The sequence below is a fragment of the Plutella xylostella genome, chromosome 4 (assembly GCF_932276165.1).
Source record: "Plutella xylostella chromosome 4, ilPluXylo3.1, whole genome shotgun sequence".
In the NCBI taxonomy this organism is placed as follows: domain Eukaryota; kingdom Metazoa; phylum Arthropoda; class Insecta; order Lepidoptera; family Plutellidae; genus Plutella; species Plutella xylostella.
Genome location: NC_063984.1, coordinates 6,591,040 through 6,614,116, shown reverse-complemented (window position 1 = coordinate 6,614,116; position 23,077 = coordinate 6,591,040). Strand labels below are relative to the sequence as shown.

Genomic DNA, 23,077 nt, shown 5'->3' with positions numbered 1-23,077 from the left:
TCCACACAATGAATGCTGGTTGAGTTGTTAGTTGAAACTAAATAATGGTAGTATAGTATACTAAGTATTATATTATTTGTGGGGGTGTCAGTACACTGAATCATTTTGTTGTATGATGCTGTCCTCTACGTTTCCAACCAAGTTACTGTTACGGTCATAGTCTTGGTATCTGTAAAAAGAAAAAACATAGCTGTTACCTAAGCAAACAAGCATAAGTACACTTCGTAAAAAATACTTAAGTTTGTAAACAGTAAACAAACTAACCTCGAAATTAGCTGCTCTTTGAGACTGCTTATTTTTGCGCCTCTTTTCCTTAATTATTCAGCTTTCAACGACAAATAATCCATATTTGCGATAATTTCGCAAAAAGAGATCACTTTTCAACAGGGAAATGAACGAAAATATAATTTATCACGAAGCCCGCCAAACAAATTATATGAAAAGTAAAATGTCACTTGACCTCAGTGCACACCAGCGCCCCTAGCGGCAAATTCACACGCGTTAGCCCCCATTGTTCCGTGCGGTGGCCTCCAAGACGACATGGCACTAGAAAAAGAAGAAGAAGCTCAAAATATTGACGGCCTCGAAATTTATTTGGTTCCTACAAGTTTGTAGCAAGGACAAGGAACATAAATACAGTGAAACTATAAAGTCCTGAAATTAAATGAGGGCGCAGCTATCTATCAAGTAGCAACCCTATATAGCGAAACAAAACTGACTTTGATACTTGAAATTTTGCCTGTGACTACCTACCTTATTTCTGTATTTAAAAACAACTTACCATCCACAAAAAAGCTCATTATTCAAGCTAGAAGGTATTAATATGAAGGCTAATAGTGAAACCAATAAATATTTATTAAGATAACGTTATTACAACTGTATAAAATATACGGATTTGTTGACAAAGGGCACACATAGTAAAAATATCAATTTCTCTTTTTAGACGGCCTGTTCTGTTTCTTCCAGGAGTTACAAATATTCCATTATAGAGCCCACTTTTGCAATATGCCAGGCGGTACTGTCCGATACTCCTATAAAATAAAATAAAAAATGCTTATTTGAAACTACCCTTAAGTTAAGAAAAACAGAGTTACAGAATGAGAATTTAGTAAGTAAACAACAAATATAACTTCAAGTATCAAACTGTTATGGATTGACTCAACTTAAACCAGCTCAAACCTACAACCAGCGGTATGTAAACAATGTTCGACTTGGGCTCTAAACCTAGGTTTATTGATAAATGAAGCGTTGGTACTAATAAAATATGAATTATTACAATTAATACAATGTTACATACCCGTCATAGACGCTGTACGAGCGTAAACATCCTCCGAATTCGACAAAATGTGTCCAGCTTCATGTTCCGCTAAACATTGTATATAAACTCGATGAATGACTTCCCTAGCTTGGCTACGAATATTTTTCTTCTTCTTCCTAATTGCAAACAAGCGTAAATAGTTGTTTTTATCTAGATTATGCTAATAATTAATAAGAAAATTGAAAAAACAACCAACCGCCAACTGCCATAAACAATTGTTATGACTTTTATGTTTCTTTTCTAATGGTGCCAGGCTCCTGAAAATTTTAGTTCCTCAAACATTAATTTCATGAATTAATAGTTTCACTGTATTTCCCTAACGAAAAGGCATTTTGCACGTTGCACGAGAAGTTACTATGATCCTTGAGCCAACTTCACACTCTTGCTAGGTATCTATCCTTTTTTGTTTCTGTGATAAGAACATTGGAATAAAGCTGCGTACAGACCGGCCTAACGAAGGCCAACGAACGGGAAGCCGCGTATAGACCGGCCCAACGAACGCCAACGAACGGGTTTCGTGGGCCTTCGTTGCTGCAATCTGCCCTGCCCCCGTATTATGTAACTCCGAGTGGGGTTGGTTGGTATAAAATGGCTGTCAACTTAGAGCATTATTAATTTATAACTTTTTACTGACTTATCTGATTTCACAAACGTTTATGTTGAATGTAAGGATATATTGGTAGGCTTCTTGCATATTTCTTTCACTAAGATTTTTGGTGTTTTCGGTTAATAAGTCTCTAAGTTGATACCAATTATCACCGGTTGATAACTCTCAAAAAGTTACAAAATACGGGGGCGTATTATGTATGATAAATAATTTAGAGTTGCCACGAATAGTGATTTGGCCGAATATTCGGTCGGCGCGCTCTGCCGAATACCGAATATTCGGCGGGTGATGCAGTATAATTCAAATGAGTTGTAGTTTATCGTCTTAATCGTACGGCAGATCCACACAGCTGATGGCCAACCAACTCGAAACAGTAGCAAAATACCTCTGAGAGAGTCTGTTCTCAGAAGCAGGTATTGTATCTGCTTCTTTTATTAAGAAAAGCGGAATCGTCTCTTACGAACAAATGCTGTTTTCGGATTGGTCTTAATTCAACACAATTTGCCTTTAATTAATTTTAAAAATGTAAAATACTGGTGTTTTATTCTTGTTTTCGCAATTAATGATTGTTCTATAATGAAATGTTTCGATTAAATTGCTTTTTTGTTCCCTTTCATAAGATATTTGCTACTTTTTAAAGTATTCGGTATTCGGCCGAATACTACTTACTATTCGGACGAATATCGAATACTGAAAAAACTGGCCGAATAGGCCGAATACCGAATAGTTGCCGAATATTCGTGGCATCCCTAATAAATATCCATCGTTGGGATAACCGTTGGCGTTCGTTGGCCCGGTGTGTACGCCGCTTAAGATTGGAATCATGTTGGAATTTCCGGTGACAGCAGTCCTGTCAAATCTGACAGATGACATGACATGACAATACACAATTTCACGAAGTTCAAGTCAAGTTCACAAAAATCACAAAATCTAATAAACTCTGGTGTTTCGCATGGTTTTTGTTGCACAAAGTAGTAACCATTTATTAAAATGCCCCATAGTCATTGCCACGATGAACATGACCACGACCATGACCATTCTTCGGAAGAAACGGGGTTTCAATACAATCTTTATGAGAAAATTGATAAGGAGAATCTCCAGTGCCTCAATGAAACTGTAGATGGATCAGGAAAAACAGTTTTTAAGCCCTGGGATAAACGATTAGACCGTGAAAATGTAAGTAACAACTTACATATGTAGATTGTTAATACTCACAACTGTGAATCATTATATTTAGATTAAGGGCTTAGTTATTAAGTATTAAGTAAGACAAAATGTCTCACTAACCAAGTTATATGTTATTTTGTTTTAATTAATATGTTACTTTTCTAAGTTTTATAACAACTATATTTTGTAAAATTTCAGTTTGTTGAAAGTGATGCAGATGAAGAGCTATTATTTAATATTCCTTTTACTGGAAATGTAAAACTGAAGGGAATTAAAATTGCTTCAGACAACACTGATAGCCACCCAGCTGTACTGAGATTGTGAGTTATAATACTTATAATTATTGACTAAGTACCTACCTATATTATAATTAGAAAATTTGTGCTCTTATCTTCCCTTCAAGTACTACCAACAGAATAGTATTTTTTGTGTCACAATTTTATACATGAATAAACATAAATTATTATGAAATTTAAAAAATCATTACCTGGATATGCAGGAGATCAGAGTTTATTTTACATAAATAATTTTATCATATGAATTTTATGTATTTATATATTTATTGTGAATATTTAATTGTACAATAAAGCAATGATTTTTATATTTCAGATATAAAAATAGACCAAATATGACTTTTGATGATATTTCTGCAGAACCAGACCAAGTCTTTGAACTCCAGAGGGACACAGAGGGACGTCTGGAGTATACTCCTAGGTAAGAAAATATATATTAGAATATGTATTACTTATTTTATAAAAAAGTATTCAAAAGTTTATTAATTACAAATTAAGATTTCACATTTATGTATTACAAAATATCTTCTCTTGTTACAGGATTGTAGCATTCTCATCTGTTACACACTTAACTATGCATTTTCCAAGTAATTTTGGTGCAGAAAACACGAGAATCTTCTACATTGGTCTCAAAGGAGAATGGACGGAGGGGCACAGGCATGGCGTTACTATTTGCACATATGAAGCACGCCCCAATGTGGATGACCACAAACTAAAACACTTGGATTCGGTATCCAGGACCATAGATTAAGTTTGTAATCTTAAGAAGAGGCCAGAATAAACATTTATATACTGCATACTGAAGAAGTTTACTTAAGAGTCCCATGATAGAGCCATTATACATTTAAAGAGGAATGGAGGATGACACAGGGAAGTAAATAATATGCAGGTAAGTGAATAAATGTATTCTACATTATGGTATTTATTTATTTCTATAACAGTTAGTATAGTATATTTACATATTCATTATAATATATTACATAAACCAGGCTTCACAAGCAATATCATAATAAGTATCTGATGGACTAGTTATGAAATGCTTAAATATTAGAATATTGAAACTGATGCCATTTTAAATATACTTACAAAGAAGATGTTTCATTCAAATTCTACATACTGTGTATTTCAATATGGCAAAAAATGGCAGTGTGAGTGTGTGTGGCAATTATTCCTAATACACCTTATAAATATTAATTATGACATGGTATTATTTTAAATACTATTTCCACTTAATTGAAACGTAAATAAGTTTTTCAATGATACTTGTACCTACTTAACTTTAATAAACAGAAAAGGCTGCAATGTTAAGATTAGAGTTGACTGCAGTTAATTAAATCCTAAATTAAAAATAATTTCCTATCTATATCACTTCACAAATTATTGCTTGTTTATAGTAATAAGTAGAAGTCACTATAATTTAAATGTAAGCTTCGGTGAGAGCACCAGTAGGTAAATAAATCCATACTGACTTCAGCCTTGTTGTTGCCCACCGAAACTCTACTTCTTTCTTGTATGATCATAGGATATTCTTGTCAGATTTTATTACCTATCTATCAATAATATGACATTAAAAACCAAGCCATGTAGACAGGATATCGAAACCGGCCATTCGTACTCACATAACTACTATTATCCACACGACCTTACAAAACAGCTCAACAGCTAAAGAGTCCAGCAACTTATGATTACGGATTTTGTTCAGTGAGTGTATCTTATGAGTTGTTGACTTGGCGACGCCGGCCTATGCGGCCGAGGCGTCCGCCGGCGCGGCGCGCGTACGGGAAGCGCGCGTAGGGTCGCCGGCCGTCCGGGGGCCGCCGCACCGCCTTGGGCACCGAGCTCACGTCCGGCTGCACCACCGTGCCGGTCGGCCGGCGGCGCATGCACACCGAACATCTGGGGAATAATAAATGCGTGAACATTTTTCGATAAAAGGCCCATCAAACCATGCAACATAATAGGCTGACCGGAAGGTAGTAGCGGCATATTGCCAAGAGGTTCTTCTCCTGTTTCCTGGCCTTAACATCACATACTTATCAGATGACGATTGCTTTCGTACCTGCTGACTTTAGAGACGAGATCAGACTTCAAGGTCTGTTGCCGCGGCTTCTGGAACATCTCGTTGTCGTCGATGGTGGAGAGCCAGAAGGAGATGGCGGTGGCGAAGTAGTTGCAGCGGCCGAGCCCGTTGCACTCGATGAAGGGCCGCGTCCTGAAGTCGCGCAGACAGGACCCGGGCGAGATCAGCGACTGTCCCGCCGCGTCCGCACCGGCCGTGCTCTGCGGGCATTATTATTATGATTAGAGACATGGAACCAGCATGGTACAGGTCCTGCGAGCTGTTACAAAACAGCTCACCTAGTAGGTAGGTAGTATTTGTAGGTATTCAAACGAAATTTAATACGAGTTAGAATCCACCAAGAAAGTTGAGATCATCAGAAGTTGTGTACGCTCACGAAGTTAAATGGATTAAGTTAGTACATTAAACCCTTGGGAAATATAGGTCGATATAAGTACATACCATCAAGAATGAGTATCCAGTCCACATCTCCTCCCAGCCGTTCGGACACACAGGAATGTCGTTGCTTTGGCTGTGAATAGCTATCGTTCGTGTAGGGGATTCGCAAACTTGGCACCTATAAAGATAAAGTTATACTTAGTTATAAAAACCGCCAATGATATTTTTAAAGTTATAACACCAAACTAGCTAATAAACACCTCTGTTAGTAAACGATTTTTTTTTTGCTTAATTAATTCTTACCTAGATATGTAATTGCCGACGTTTTCTGCTTGAATAGGAGTCATAGCCATAGGCATGGGCTCAGGAGTAGACAGCCAGAAGCTGTAATCTTCTCGTTGAGCGAAATCACAGACATCGTTCAAGTTGCAGAACATGTAAGGCATCGTTGAAAATCTTCGTAGACAACTTCCGGGTGCACCTATAAATAAATGACACCATTATCATAAATAAAATAGATACTTAAATCAATGTTTATATAAAACGTAAAATACCTGCAAATAAATAAAAAATCTTTTCTTACCTAAGTCTTGTCCATGTGCCTTTGCATTGGCAACAATGTGCATCAGTGAGAATCCATCCCAAAGAGGTAGTGTTCCTGAGGGACATTGCGGTATCATGCTACTTTGTGAATGCACGGTGAAGTAAAATCCTCTAGATTTAGGCGGTGGTGGGGGCGGGGCCGGTAATCCGGGGAATCCCGCTGGACCTCTTCTTCCCTCGTACCCCTCAAGACCAACTTCTCCTTTGATTCCTTGCTGCCCATACGGTCCTGGAGGGCCTGGGTAGCCTGGTAGGCCCATGTCTCCCATTTCTCCCTTAACTCCGGGAATGCCGTTACGTCCAAAGGCACCTGGGATGCCGTCCGCACCAGGCATGCCGGGCTCACCTTCGTAGCCAAGGTCGCCTCGCTCTCCGGGCAAAATATCGTTGGGATAGATAGCTTCTCCTCGGTCTCCTTTGTATCCTTTTATACCTGGATAACCCGGTGGACCTGGTTCTCCTTCGTCACCTTGGAAACCTTTGATTCCAGGCGGCCCTGGGCGACCGGCATAACCATCACGTCCGTGGTCGCCAGCCTCTCCTTTGAGTCCCGGGAAACCAGCCATGCCCTCATAACCTACGTCTCCGCGTTCGCCCTTGATGCTTATAGCAATGCCAGGCTCTCCAGGTTCTCCTTTAACGCCTTGGAATCCAGGGATTCCTTCCATTCCGTTGACACCGGGTATTCCAGGATTACCACGTCTTCCTGTAATCCCGTTCATACCGGGCATTCCCTTTGGTCCTTGGAAACTTAAACCAGGTATACCGGGTGGGCCCGGCTCACCGTCTGTACCGTATTCTCCTGGCGCGCCCTTGGGTCCCATGGGTCCTGGCCATCCCGGTAGACCATCGCGGCCAGGTATACCATGTTCGCCTTGTTCTGCATAAATGCCGTCCATACCAGGTATGCCAGGCGGACCCACATCTCCCACGAATCCTTTACGTCCAGGAATACCAGCATCACCGTAAACTCCAGCATAACCTTTATCGCCTCGCTGTCCCTTAAAACCAGTAGAACCAATGAAGCCAGTTTCTCCTTGTTCACCTTTTTCACCAGGTAGTCCCTCCATACCAACATCACCCATATCACCCTTGGTACCGATCATGTGAGAAGTAGGTCCCGGTGCACCTCTTTCTCCCTTTATTCCCATATCACCTTGTGGACCAAATGGACCCTGGAATCCTTCATCTCCAGGTAGGCCTATCTTTCCTATGTATCCTGGTTCTCCTGACATACCTTGATCTCCCTTTTCACCTGGGCCACCCGGATATCCATTGTCGCCGCGTTCACCCTTGAATCCATTGACACCATTAAAACCAGGACGTCCCGGAAGTCCAGTAAATCCTTGATCTCCGAAATCTCCCACTTCGCCAGAGATTCCAAAGTCGCCCATAAAACCTTTCCTTCCTTTAAGTCCTGGTCGTCCGGACATACCCTGGTTTCCTTGAATTCCTTTGATACCTATGTTTCCTTCCAGACTCAAACCTGGGATACCTTGCTCTCCTTTGAGTCCCTTTAATCCCGGATATCCTGGTAATCCAGGGGCTCCTTCTTCTCCTGGTTCCCCACCATCTCCTTTCATACCACTAAACGAGTCATCGCCTCGCATTCCCTGTGGGCCCATAAATCCTTCATCACCCTTAATTCCTTTGACACCGTTAAAACCGAAAACGCCAGGTCTTCCCGTAACCCCCTTATCTCCGCGTTCACCTTTTAGGCCAAATGGTCCGCGAGCACCCAACCGTCCAGGCATTCCAGGATATCCAGCGGCTCCAATCTCTCCTTGGTCGCCGGGCTGGCCTGGCAAACCAGGTCTTCCCATCAATCCAGGGAATCCGGTAAATCCTATAGGACCAGTGTCACCTATCCGACCTCGCCGCCCGAAACGTCCGTTTTCGCCTTTAGTTCCTTTGGGACCGATCATTCCTTCGTCCCCGTGGTATCCTTGTAAACCGGGTTCTCCAATAGGTCCGACAGTACCTTGCAATCCTGGGTGTCCAGGCATTCCCGGAGCGCCCTGGATAGCTATTCCTTGTATTCCTTTACGACCCTGCAAAATAAATGTTAGTGTCTCTGTTAATTTGTTCTTGTGCAAATTATACAAAGGTATTTATGGTATGCAAAGGAAAATACTAAAATAAACTTGTAATTACCGGAGGTCCTTGTACTCCATCTGGACCAACATCTCCAGGGAACCCGGGCTGTCCCTTCGGTCCGAAATTCCCGGGCCGTCCTGGAATACCGGGGTAGCCGCGCTCACCTACGTCTCCTCGGGGTCCGGTAAAACCATCAACACCCTTTTCTCCAAATATGCGAGAGTATCCAAATTCACCACGTGATCCTTTCTTGCCTTTGCTCGCTGAGAATCCTGGAGGACCCTGGGGGCCGGTGCGACCTGGCTCTCCGTATGGACCGAGATCTCCCTTTTCACCCAGGAATCCCTTAAATCCTGGCTGACCTTGAGTACCTCTGAATCCTACTAGACCTAGATCACCCTTGATACCAGGGAATCCATCGTAACCCATGTTACCCTTCTCTCCCTTACGTCCAGGAAAACCTTAAATATAAATACAATGTCAATCACAAGAAAATTATTTAGGAATTGATTTATTACAGTAAAATTAAGAAGTAAACATGATGATACCTTTACGTCCATAAGTGCCAGGGTAGCCTTTGTTACCCTTAGCGTTAATGTTGAATCCTCCAAGGGCCTCTCCTGTTTCTCCTGGGAGACCGGGTTCACCGGGCTCTCCAACCTCACCCCTGAAAAAATAAATATATTATTTACTTGAAAATCGTTTACCATTAATTGATGCTCTTGTAAATAATAGTAGGTACTTATATTTATTACTTAGGACAAATTGCCATTAATTAATGCTCATGTAAATAATAGTAAGTATATTTCTTACTTAGGACCAGTGTCTCCTTTCGGGCCTAATAGGAATTGTATCGGAACATCAGCTGGTTCACCGGGAAATCCGGGCGCGCCGTCTCTACCTCGTGTGCCGTTGCGTCCAGGGAAACCTTGGAGGCCAAAGTCACCCATAAGGCCCCTGACTCCTTGGGGACCATAGTCGCCGGGGAAACCCGGCCAGCCTGGGTCACCCTGAATGCCAATCTCACCAGGGAAACCTAGAAAATAGATTTTAATTACAGTAAATACTGTAATCTGAGACACACGGTATTAAAATTTACATTTATTGAAGTTACTCGTATTTGTAACATTCTTACCCATATCTCCAGGGTCTCCCTTTTCAGCTCGAATCAACGACTCGGCAGGCAGTTTAAGTATTCCCGGGGCTCCACGTCTGCCGGGTGGTCCGGATCCTCCCGATTGGCCCTTTTCTCCCTTAAACCCAGGCACTCCAGGGTTGCCATTGTGCCCATGTTCTCCCTTTCGACCACGGAATCCTTGTTGTCCTGGAAATCCTGGGCTTCCTCTAAATCCGTGAAAACCGGAATCACCTTTTTGACCCTTAAGCCCTGGTGCACCTAGAATCGAAAAAAAACAGTTAAACAATTTCATTTTGTAGTGACGAATTATTATCTAAGTAATAATTGTATTTATTGAGCGTTTTTTTTTACCTGAAGGACAGAAGGGACAGTCGTCACCGCGATCTCCCTTTCTTCCGTGAACGCCAGGTCGACCAGGGAATCCTGGGTCACCAGCCCATCCAGGCCGCCCTCTCTGACCCTCTTCTCCCGGCGGCCCGGCTCCTGTCACTCCTCTACCAGGGAACCCTGCTGGTCCCGGTGCTCCTTCAGCTCCTCGGTCACCGGTGGGTCCGTTGAAACCATCTGTTCCAGGTTCACCATCTTCACCAGGCGGACCAATGACTGTATTACCCTTAAAGCCTTTTAACCCTACTTCACCATCTACGCCTCTGAAACCAGTGAGTCCTCGCGGACCGGTTTCGCCTTTGTAACCGCGGTCACCGGGCTCTCCTTTGGGTGATCGTCCAGGTGGACCAGATAGACCAGGAAATCCTTTTCTTCCAGGTGCCCCAGGGGGTCCCATAACTCCAGGAAGACCGTCTTCGCCGCGTAGTCCTGGGGCTCCATCTGCTCCCACCGGCCCGATTGGACCTTGAGGTCCCATGGAACCAGGTCTAGGAGGGACATTTAATCGTTCATCGTATATTCCTGGGTCTCCTACCGGTCCTTGAGGCCCAGGGTTTCCTGCTCTGCCATCTTCTCCTCTATCACCCGGAAGTCCGTCTTTACCATCGGGGCCTGCGTAACCTGGGCTTCCTTTATCTCCCTTTTGACCAGCACTACCGTCTCCTCCCCGTCTGCCAGGCTTTCCTCTTGGACCTAGGTCTCCTTGGTCACCCTTATAACCTTGTGATCCAGGTAAACCGTAGACCCCCTGTATCAAATAACCAACGGTATTATTAAACGTTTCTTCAAATAGTAAAAATAGATAAATTTTATAGCAAGTAAATTTTCAATGTATCGAGCAGAAGAAGACTTTAGTAGACAACGTAATAGTATAGTAGTTAATTAATAACATAAATACATACCCGAGCACCCGTGGAGCCGGTTGGTCCTTTGCTTCCTTTAACACCTTGTTCGCCTTTGTATCCTTTTTCTCCTTTGGTACCCTTTGTGATGGTGGAATAATTAAGACGAACGTTGTCGGTGACGATGGTGACGCGGCCCGGCTCTCCGATCTCTCCTTGATGACCTTTCTGACCAGTCGGCCCCACCACATCCTCACCGGGGTCTCCTCTATATCCCGGTTCTCCTCTTACACCTATAGGACCCTGTAAATTAGTTAATGGTTATCATAATATCCATTACTAAAAAAATTCAATGTTTTTATTTGTATTTTAATATATTCTGACCTCCTCCCCAGTTTCCCCTTGTAGACCATCATCGCCGGCCCATCCCTGAGGGCCAGGCATCCCATGTTGTCCGGGGATCCCCGGCACCCCCTGGTCTCCCTTAGCGCCCCTGGAGTTGGAGCCGCCGTCACCCGCCTGTCCCTGGTCTCCCCTCTCCCCGTCCCGGCCTGGCTGTCCTCTGTTCCCGGGCGGTCCCATTAGACCGGGAGGCCCCATTGTGCCGTCCCCGCCGCTGCATCCGTCCAAACCGGGCTGACCACGGATACCATCCAAACCTTGCGGCCCCTGCAAATAAAATCTACTTGTAGGTGATTTATATCAGATTATGGTAAATTCGACAAGGCATTCCAAGTAATTACGAATTCTTACCTGCTGGCCAGTTGGTCCTCGGGGTCCATAAGGTCCTTCGACACCCTGAAAAATAGAAAATAGCAGCAAATCAGCATACCTGTTTGTAGTCGTAGTTCAAATATTTTAATCTAAAATATAGGTATTAAAAGATAGGTTCTTCCAAACCAATGTCTTCAATACTCAAATAATACTCGTATACAATAAATATGTAATTGATTTAAATTAGACGATAATATAAAACTCACCCGTTCTCCCTTGTCGCCGAAATCTCCCGCCTCGCCAATGTATCCGGATTCACCGGGCGGCCCCTCGCGCCCGTCCGGGCCATCCGTGCCGTACTCCCCCATCATACCCGGGTACCCGGGCGGACCCGGGTCGCCCCGGTCGCCCTTCAGCCCGGAACAATCGCATGTTGAATTGCACACCACCTGGAGACAATATAAACAGATAAATAACCGGAACCAGTGGGATATGGGACTTTTCACCTCCGAAACTAAAGGATTATTGTGACAATCTCTATGGCGATTTGGAAATATCATACAACATAAACATTTTACACCACCCGGCCAGGATTTGTACTCGGGACCTTCGGCGTAAGGGACAGTGTATGAGTGTACTACCTATTAACCGCTGCACCATCCAGTTATCCTGACTAAGGCATACATTACCGACATGTAAATTTCAGGACCATATTATTGTTACCACCTTGTAAGTAGTTAGGTAAGTATTTATTGTGAGCATGTGGAACTGTCTACTAGTTACCTACCTACTTTTTAGAGGAAATAATTATGTTTCTAACTTCAATAGATTTCCTTGTCTAGTGTTATCCTAAAACGGGGTCACTTGTACCAATTTGTTCAATTCATCCAATCTTACTGATAACCCTGGTTTGGCAGTTTTTTTTAATTGCCTCTTTTGACCTCTTATATCAAGCTTTGTCATGTACTTAGACCACCAAAAAACGTATTGCGACCACAATATAATATTGAGAATTTAGTTATAGTTATACATGCTTATTATTATACCTAAAATATATTTAATAGGTATATACGTCATTACCTATTTTTTTAAGATATTGTTCCTAAGCTATTGCATGCGGGTAGGTGTTGGAGGGTAGAAAACACAATATTATCTTATCTACCTGCTAGCTGTGACCTAAGAAGGACATATAAAAAGTTTATCATGAAAGCTCCGTCTGGATCGGGGCATTAAATGGTAATAACTGGAGTTGTTCGTGCTTTATCACGGAGATCGCTGACACACATTGCAACAAGTGCAGCAAACATTGTACTTCCTACTTCTTATAGAGCGTGCAAATCAATTTCACTGTAGGAAATAACGTATAGTTAATAAACTATTTAAAAAAATCTCTATTAAAAACTGAAACTAGTATATAGGATAAACTACTATAGAAACGAATGGATATTTAGCATATTGTAGGTAGGTACGTGAATTAAAAAAAATAGTAATTTGATTGAATTGTAGTCTTCAGGCACAGTCTAGCTTGCACTAGGCAGCTAGCCCTATCACGCACTTGCCTATTTTCCTACTACTTACTATCATCAGAATATCATAACCCAATCATTATTTATCAGTAGCAATAGTTTAAAACATATAACTAAACGACCTTATATGGTATGAATTTAAATGAAGGGGTCAATGAGGGCAACGGGAATGAGTTTTGCAGTTTTCTATGTGCCGTGATGATGTCAGGCAACAATATGTGATGACTTACATCATGCTTTATCTTAGCAGTGGACCGCGACTGTGATGGGCATTAACGGCTATTATTTATTTACTTTTGCATCTGTTTCTTCCATTTATTAGCTCACCAACTATATGCTATATATATACTTGAATATAATAATCATCAAGACTTGTTACCTACCTACTCAAATATATGAACATTATACAATACAATACAAAATAAGTGACACGCTGTTGGACATCAGCATACTCAACCGTAAACGATTATGGTAGAAGTTTGAATTCATGTAGAGTGGTTCAGACATAATTATGATCGGTTCCTGAATTCAAAAGCTATGAGTAAACAAGGACGATGTATGTTTTTCATAATAAGTAATTGATTGTCGTATCCAGCAATGCAACTCATGAGTTAGAGATCCCCCGGTAACGGTGCCGGTCTGCAGAGTGATCATAACATCCCAGCTGTTACCATAACACGTTTCCGTATAAGAGCATAGTCGCTGCTTCCACCATAAATTACGTTATTTCTACCTGCCTATAAGTTTTTAAACAAGATCGCCGTTAGTCCATAAGCACAATGATAAGGTTGTGGTCTTTTCTGTTCCTATAAATTCCGAAACGTCCTCGTCCAATGTATACGCAAGACCAATATAACGAATCTGCAACATACAGACAAAATTTCCAGGCTCTGACAAAATTTGCATACTTATCGTATTCATTATGTCATTTGCCACAAGTTTGATATATTTGAATCACTAGGGAGCTAACTGATACGTTGTAAAAATAAACAATCCATATTAGATAACTGGTACCTAGAAACCTAACTGCGGCGGAGTCCATCTCGGCTTATTATGGCGCTATTTGAAACAATATCAATTTACAGTTTCATGGCATGACAGCATAACTAAAATTGCAACACGACGCGATGCAATAACTGCATCGTTCAATGCTCTTATTTTAATTTATGATCTTGTCAATTGTTCTAAATCTAAACATGACAACAGGAGCATTAAAAGCTATTAAAGCTTTGCAAATTTTGGCCACACATAATATAGTAACTAGTGTCTGCACGTTACTTCTGTTCGTATGTTTTAGTCCTGGCAATTCATCCCCAAATGTTACGTAGTTAACTAACAGATTTGTGTAACGATCATTTAAGAATTAACTGAATGAGTTTCTAGTTAGGTAGTTAATTCTCTTTACTAAAAATGGAAAATGGTTGTTCTTTTAACTTATTTTTTATGTCATAAATCCGAGAACCAGATGACTGAAACATCTGTTTCAGATTATAGTCCAGTCAGGAGCCGCTGCGCTGGTGACCCGACTGACCCAAATAATGACTTATTTGAAAAGAAAAGATTCGGTTGGTTGGTCCGTGTTGATTGTACATTGTACAAGTATATTCATGTCCTCATGAGCAAGGTATGTGACATGGATCTACCTTTCTGATTTGATTCCTCTATCAACTAAGAATTAGGCTTGTGTGGAAGCCACTGAAAGATATTTTTCTTTAACTGACACCTGTGGTACAGCTTATACTTTCCACAAGACAATGAAGACTTAAGTGCCAATTTCTCCATTGTCGGTTATCTAGCCGACAGGGATTGATTTATAAATTAAACGTCATCTCCATATAAAATTCATGACAGATGTGTCAAAAGTTAACCACTACTCCCTGGTTATGCTCTAACCGAGAATGAAGAAATTGGCACTAACCCTGTAAGACGATGTCTGAACTTTAATCAGTGTGGAATGGACATGTGCGGGGTGCGGTTGAGTAACTGTCATGGCGGCAGTTCCGGGCGCAGCTTCCGGGCGTGGGCGCGCGCGTCCGGCGCCCACCGCCCATCTTACTTTGTACTGCTCATCACAGTTACACACTTACAGGTTACATTTGTGTTGAGGTTGAGTATCTTAGCATACTCGGTGACATAGGTGAAATACACGGATTGCTTTAACAGCCCCTATTATAGAGACACGCTTTTCGATTGGTGTGCGGATCCCATGGAAGATAAGGAACTAGGTTTTGTTTAGTAATTAAACATCTATTTATCTTTAAAATAAAACACCCTGACGGTTTTGTAGTCCTCAGCCGAGATTTACTCTCGGTCAGTGTTGTTAAATACCAAGGTCCTCGCTCGATAAGTAAATAATTATGGTCCCAATTAAAATACTTAGAAGTTTAAAATGCTTCAAATTTAATAATATTGTTGGGTTATCTTTATTATGACCTATAAACACTTTTACTTACTAGGATACTAGGGAAAGCACCTATGCATATATGTATACTCGTACCTGTGAGTTCGATAACTTTCAGGATCTATCTCAGATACCAGCTCTGCTTAATCTGTGGATTTATTTATACAAGTCTATATTAATTTAGTAGTTAAAGTCACGTGGCCCGGCACATGTCTCATCAGCCATCACAGATTCGGCTCGTGGCCCAGTATCACGTTACCAAATGTAAACAACGCACACCAAAGAAACGACTAAAAGAAATATATAAGTATAATATGAATAACTTCAGAGGACGCTGATAAAGAACCATCGTTATCTCTCATTTAGGTACAAATAAGATGAATCTTCAATGTAATTCGCCAAAGTTTCAGACTTCATATTATGCCGAATGTTTGTTGTTATAAATTACAATCGATCCATGAACGCTACGATGCGATCATTATAGAATGCATGAGTCATTAGTTGCAATTCAAGGAACAAGCTGGATAAACAATCATTGCTGTGTCCCAGGCGATAACGGCCATTCGCACATCCCGCCCCCCGCGCGCCGCCGCCCCCGCCCCGCGCCCGCCCGCCTACTGACCGCATACATCAAACACGACACGTGCACTCACTGTATATGATAAAATTATAATTAATATCACTTAATATTTTCACGAAACAAGATATAGTTTAAGGACCTTTAGTCACTTCAATAATGACCTGTTGAATAACCATGATTTTCTACGCCCAAAAAAATATACTTGGTACTTAGCTTTCAGTTTCACCCAGGGATGTGTTGTCTAAGCTCAACGCTCAATCTATACATATTCATGAAATTTAATATACTTACATCTAAATAATATCTTATTATATGTATGTATATCTACATGAATACCGACTCACGAGGTTTATTTAAAAGCTGAAAGCTCGATATGGAAACAACTGAAACGATAACAATGTACCTATCTATACCAATGCAAATGTAGAGACTTGGAAGTTGCACTTTCAGCAAAGCATCATCAGGTAGGTTACCTTGTGTAAATATTTGATTGGGATGAATAAGTGATGGGAGGATATCGATGAATGATCTTATACTAATCTTTTCTATCTATAAGATTACTACTACGCCTTTCCTATTTTTTTTTATTTTTTACATTTAACCAATGACGGTGGCTTTTCTCACGTCGGCGTCGTTAATATAATGTAGGTATATATAGGTACCTACCTACATTATATCTTTACGACTTTGTACATAGATAATGAATTTGTAATATTAATGATGTGCGTATGTCATCCCTATTAATAGCTGAACTGTTTCTGTGTCAAAATACAAAAAATGGAGCAGTTCCGTGGAGATTTACGATTCCCGCGGACCCGTGACCCCTCGTAAACGCGCCGATACTGCTGCAGACGTATTAAACTTATTATTGCTGGTACACTGTACATTTCAGCAATATCAGTGACCAACGTTCATCATAATCAATTCAATAGTAATAGGCTTCTCATGTACATTTAGGTACAAAGATCTTACAGCCGTCTGCAAGCAGGACTTTTTCAGCGGTACAAATGATTCCTTCCGTAGAATTTGCGGTCACTGTGTATCTGATGTATCGTACCCAAATGCAGGTGAATATGAGTGCAACACTAACACTGCGTGGCGGAAGCAACCATCAGTTGCATGGGCTTGCGTGGTGCAGTCGGCTGGTGAACCGAACGAAATATAGCCGCAGTATACATTCGACTGGCTTTTGTTACCGCACTGAAACTATTGACCTATTTCACTTTACTGGAAGTAAGCAATAACTTTCAGCGCAACGCTAGCGGCCATAAACCCGCCTCGGTTCACCCGCGCGCGCTATTGGCGGCGGCGGCACATAACGCTAAAGAGCTTTTATGATCTAGCAAATCGGATGTGGTGCATTGCATTGCAACCAGTTCCAGATTACAGGGTGTCCCACGTGAACATCCGAATGATTTGACTGAATTCGTTATTCTAAACATTTTTTGTTTTACAACTTTTGGAAATTCGTGAAAAAAAGTTCTACTCATATATTTCCTATGAAGAAGTTAAAATACTTTAATTTAAACGTTAGACATATTATAACATGATTATAATTACCTACTAACTAAATAATTAAAACTAAACTAAAGAAAATGTTGGCCAGATCGCCACCGCCGCTGTCGGGTAGGGTACCCAAGACGCTGGCCGCGTTACCCCGCTGTATGGCGAATGGCGATGCTTAGCCTTTGTGCGAGGTAAGAGCCAGCCCTAGGGTCCCTTGAGACTTCTATGAGCCTGCTGCTAATGTAGTAGTAAAAATGAAATTTACATTTAATAAAAAAGTATTAGATTTTAATTAGGTACTTACTTATGAAAATCTGAACTAAATATTTAACAGTAAGTAGTTGTTCTTACTTAGCTATTTATCAAAGTAAGTTATCAGCGGTTGTTTTTTCCTGGTGTATCAATCTTTCGTTATTTATTACGGACATCGGCGCTGTCTCATGTTCCAGTTTTCTTGTATCTAAGACGATTGTGGTCTTGTTGTTGAATTTGTTTATGAATATAATCTAATTATAAAATATATGTAACACCAAGCTATAGTCGTTAAGTTCTTAGTATTAAAAGGTACCTTACATTAATTCGGGAATAACTGAGTTTTTGTATGAATTATTATGGTTTCGCATGAGTACCACATGAAACAAGGGGCCCTATGTCTTTATATCAAAGTTAATAACAACGTACTTATCTGTTTGATAAGTAATTGAGTGAGTAATTATAATTATTTCGGCAACAATTGCAAAAATTGCGTTAATTTAACGACAAGTTGATAATGGCTTCCTGTGTCAGAGATAATGGTGGCCTGGATCCAGCTGATTCCAGCTTCATCAATGGAAGTTCTTCCGGTTTTGACCTAGATTTTACATAATAAAATAATTGTCTACTTTGTATTTAAGTTCATGAGCCATTTACTTGTCTAAGGCCATTTCGCTCTAATTCCTTGTAACTTTAGATCCACCGACTGATTTGCATGGTGTTACAGTCAAAACGGTCTTATTCATAAAAAAACCTTAAAGTAGGTTTACTGAGCTCAATAGTTACGGAACACATTAAGCCTATTTGAGGTTTCGTAAAAATCTCTATTCATAATAGTTCCGTAAACCTCCAGTAACTATAGTGATGCTAATAGATTTCACAGACCAAACATTTTGACATTTACCCTATTAAATTGCCGGTCCGACGAAACCATAAACAAAAATAGCGAAAACTTTCATTCATTTATCAATCTCTTTTATCTATGTTAGCCACGGCGCGGCACTTAAAAAAGTTTACGTTGGCTTAAAGGCGCAGTTGGCCAAGCCAAAACCCACAAAAAAAATAATTAAATTTTTACGTTACCATGGCAACTTATTTTCAGCAAACATTAACTCACAACAAATGTCAAATCGTCAATAAAGCAGAACAGCTGTTGACCGGCCGCCATGTTTTTGTACAAGAGGAGGCTTACGGAAGGTGTATAGTAGGGTCCAGCCAACTTTAGCATATCAAGGTTTTACGAATCAGTTGGAGAGTTCTTTAGCGCTATTGATCGTTTATGAATAAAGTTTTTTTGACATTTGCTTATAGCAGGCCTATAGGTCTCCCGTAACTTTTTATGAATAAGACCAAAAAATAAAGACCGTCTTTAATTTAAATAAAATATATTTTGTTTCTTTCATAAAACTCATGTTTGTGAGTTGGGTGTGCTGAAAATCAGCTCTTGTCAGCCTATTGACCACAGTGGATGCTGAGTTGGGTTGATTTTGACGATCATACCTACTCTTTTTATTTATTTTAGATTCCCACCCCACCTGAGCAGTAGCCATAGAGCTTTAAGATTTTGTTTGCTTTTCGTATATTTTAAAAACCTTCTTTTATTATTTATTAAGTTTTTTTTACATTTTAGTTAAAGTACAGTACTAGTGCTTACTTAAATAGCAGAGATATAATACTCATGCCGCTCAGCATATCCCGATAGCTGTAAAATTTTATCACACGGATGTCAGCCTTCCGGTCTAATTATTCAAATTTTATATACTTTGTGACCTATATCATACATAGATGTCAATTAATTATAAACATAGGTATTGCTAAGGCTAGTAGCACTTATTGGTATCAATGTGAAATGTAAGAAATTTCATTTCTTACTTTTTTGGAAAAAAAAATTTGTAAGCAATATTTGTAAGTATTGTTTTTTATTTAAAAAGTATTATTTTGGTAAATGTCAGAGTGTGCTTTTCCAAGACTCCGCGTTGAATTCTTTTTTATGGAACAACCGCTTCGTCGTCGTCACTTGGTATCTCTAGGTAGAGTTTAAGTTAGGTATTTTAAGAGTATATTAATAATTTTATATTTTGTGTAGGAATTTATTATTATTTATAATTGTTGCCTGATAATAAACAATTATAATTAAATTAGTCCTAGATCACATTTTATTCTGTTTTATCCCATTAAAACAGACAATTCAACGGAATTCCAAATAATGTAATTTATAGCTTATAGACACTTTATTGCATACTTTAAAAAAAACATACACAAACAAAATACAAATTAAGAAGAAGTTAGTACACAAAGGCCAAAGAAATTTCTTCTAGCCAACCCTTGGTTGGTGGAGAATTATTAAGGTAAATTTACGAAACGCGTATTCCTATAAACCTTTAAAGTGTGTGTGAATTCCTATATCCTATAAAGTAAACAAAACAGGCAAATTGAAAGCATAGTGTAAATTGCATTCCTTTGATCTACCTACTGCATGGTCAAACTGAACAATCTTCCCCAATAGGAGGTACTGAAAAGGTATTGCGATCTGATGATTGGCACGGTACTTACTGCTAGCTATACATATATCGGTTTAACGTGTATCTAGTTTTTCGGTAAATACTCTACGTAACTGATGAATTAATAAGTTAAGTACTATGTATTGGTAGGATGGTTACTCTTTTTGGGTCATGAGGCTATGAGATGATAAGGATGTTGTTGCCAGTTGATATGTACGAAATAAAAACTTTGTCGATAACAGAGCAAAGGTTAACGTAACACTTGATTATTTGAATAACGTTTTTTATTTATATAAGCACTAGTTATTGCGTAGGTACGTCCTGAAATGACCATGGGACCCTTCGTTCGTGATAGCAGAGCTTTTGCCTACGCGTAGCAGCTTTAGCATTATAATAATTTATAATAATTTACGATTTCGTAAAATCCTTAACTTGCAGTGTGGCAATTATTATTTAAGTAGGTATTTAGATGAGGTATTTATCAGATAATAGGTGGTTATAGCACATAACAACTGATTATTTAACAAATTAGATAAGTACCGGTGCCCAGATAAAATATACACATGTCAAAACTTTTACTGAGTTATTTGATGATATCATCGAAACTACGTGTAAGTAGCTTGTTCTATATTGGAACTTGAGCTACGCAGCTTATATTGTGTTGTATCACATTATTGCGAAGTAGTAGGAATAGACACCTGTGAACCTTGAAGCAGTGCGCTTTTCTTCGAAATGAAATTGACATTAGTTAAGATTTTCCTACGAAATTATAATAGTAACCTTCCTACTAAGAAAACTATCATTTATATTCAGATAGTTTTCATAGTTGAAAAAAATCCCAGACGCACCGCAGGACAATACTACTCCTGCATTTATGGATTTTGTGAAATCAATTTGGCTTCGTTCATTATCATCATCAGCCTGTAAACGCCAATATTATATAGGTATTATTATATATTTATACGATTCTCCTTTTTGTCCTCATGCAACCACTTCGGATACTTCTCTAAGGTCGTCGTTCTAGTTCTAGTGGTGTCCCTTGCCTGTTCGTGTACTCGAGAACATAATTTTATTATCTGCACTAACAGGCATCAGCTCTTCAGCAGAAATGACTAGCCCAATTCAGATTGAAGATTTTAAATAAAAGAGAGAATTATTATTATTAACTAACAAATTTTTTATCAATCATAGTAACAAATTAAATTCTTAATAACTCATCATCATCAGTCCTCAAGAGCTTATATCATAGTGACTACATTCCTCACTACTGGTAATACCTACTAATAACATACCAAAATATATGGTGAGAAGCAATTGCTTAACTTGTTTGTATCGATTTTGACAGGAATATTAACATCGTCCACCCATACAGTACATCCAACTACTGGGAGGGGTTGTAACCTAGAGAGTTGAAACTTGAAAACTGACAATTTGTTTCTATAAAGACAAAAATTCCTGACAACTGAAATCCTAACGATGAAGGATTTTGGTACTGGACCACCATCACAAAACTATGTGGCTATACGTTCTATGAATAATTATTATAATACAAAGTGATCCAGTCATGGCCTGTCCATTAATCTTCAATCTTGATGACGTTGAGAATAGGAAAAGCGAGAAGCTTCATTGAAAGCTTAGGTACCTATAAGTATGTTTATTCACTGTGTACCTGTTAACCAAAATAATAATGAGGTTTCAAATAGTTTCATTTTGTATAGTTATAATTTCAAGTCGATCGGATGGAGCAGCGGTTTGCAACGCTGACTCTTGTGCTCAGGTCCCGGGTTCGATTCCCGGCTGGGGCAGATATTTGTTTAAACACAGATATTAGTTCTCGGGTCTTGGATGTGCCCGTAAGATGGCAATAGGCCCGCCCCCTATTACATTGGGACTAACATAAACACTGGCGAAAAGTGGGTGCAGCAATGCACCTCTGCCTACCCCGCAAGGGAGTACATTAGTACACGGTGTGAGTGTTTATATTAATATTTATTATATTTATATATATTTTCAAGTTGCAAACAATTTGGTAAAAGCTCTCAGTGAAAACTGAATATGAAGTTCTACTGTTCATCTAAATAATAAGGAGAGCCTTGTAGTTCCATCCTAAGTCATAACTAATTAAATAAATTCATAAAATATAGTACTAATGTATAATGTTTCACGCCAGGACTTCACATACATTGACACACTCACTGATTTAATAATAATCGTTGATGTGTTTTAGCCGGGTAACCAGAGAAAACTTTAACTACCGGCTGCCTAGTCTGGTGCACGTTGAAACTATTCAGAACCGCATTATTATTAGGAATATTATCTACTTTGATCTAAGTTACCGCTAAGTTATCGATCACTTATCGATCGAGAGTTAGAAAGAAACAATAAAAACAATGCAAAATAAAAAGCTCCTCTAAGTATTCAGGCGGGAAGCGCGTTAAATTCGTCTTATCTCTATCAGTTCAGTAGAGTTGACATAAGAACCTAGTTTGATGGCAGCAGGTGGGCTGTTGCCGAGGAGTGTGATGAGGAGGAGTACTCACCGCGTCGCTGGAGCGGGCGTGCAGCAGCAGCAGCGCCAGGGGCAGGATCACAGACGCGCGCGCACGCGCCGGGCCCGACATGGCTGCGCGGCACTACTGGCGCGAGCGGCCGCCATCCCCCCGGGCGGCCGCGCTCCCGCCGCCACC

The 23,077-nt window shown here is 40.0% G+C and overlaps 2 protein-coding genes across 2 annotated transcripts; one reads left to right on the top strand and one right to left on the bottom strand.

Annotated features, from left to right (window-relative positions):
* Positions 1 to 2,833: 2,833 nt before the first annotated feature.
* On the top strand, positions 2,834 to 4,184 carry LOC105386158 (PITH domain-containing protein CG6153). Its single transcript, XM_011556662.3, has 4 exons — positions 2,834 to 3,101; positions 3,291 to 3,412; positions 3,702 to 3,806; positions 3,926 to 4,184. The coding sequence occupies exons 1-4, from the start codon at positions 2,916 to 2,918 to the stop codon at positions 4,134 to 4,136; spliced, it is 624 nt and encodes a 207-aa protein (XP_011554964.3). The 5' UTR covers positions 2,834 to 2,915; the 3' UTR covers positions 4,137 to 4,184.
* A 364-nt stretch (positions 4,185 to 4,548) lies between these two features.
* Positions 4,549 to 23,068, bottom strand: LOC105386159 (collagen alpha-1(IV) chain). The gene is made up of 15 exons (XM_038121216.2): positions 22,931 to 23,068; positions 11,891 to 12,073; positions 11,664 to 11,708; positions 11,295 to 11,579; positions 10,971 to 11,213; positions 10,033 to 10,816; positions 9,679 to 9,939; positions 9,357 to 9,579; positions 9,092 to 9,210; positions 8,601 to 9,004; positions 6,427 to 8,497; positions 6,147 to 6,324; positions 5,907 to 6,021; positions 5,445 to 5,665; positions 4,549 to 5,281 (listed from the first exon to the last, which is right to left on the bottom strand). Exons 1-15 carry the CDS (start codon positions 23,009 to 23,011, stop codon positions 5,098 to 5,100), a joined length of 5,397 nt encoding a protein of 1,798 aa, XP_037977144.2. The 5' UTR covers positions 23,012 to 23,068; the 3' UTR covers positions 4,549 to 5,097.
* Between the last annotated feature and the right edge of the window lie 9 nt (positions 23,069 to 23,077).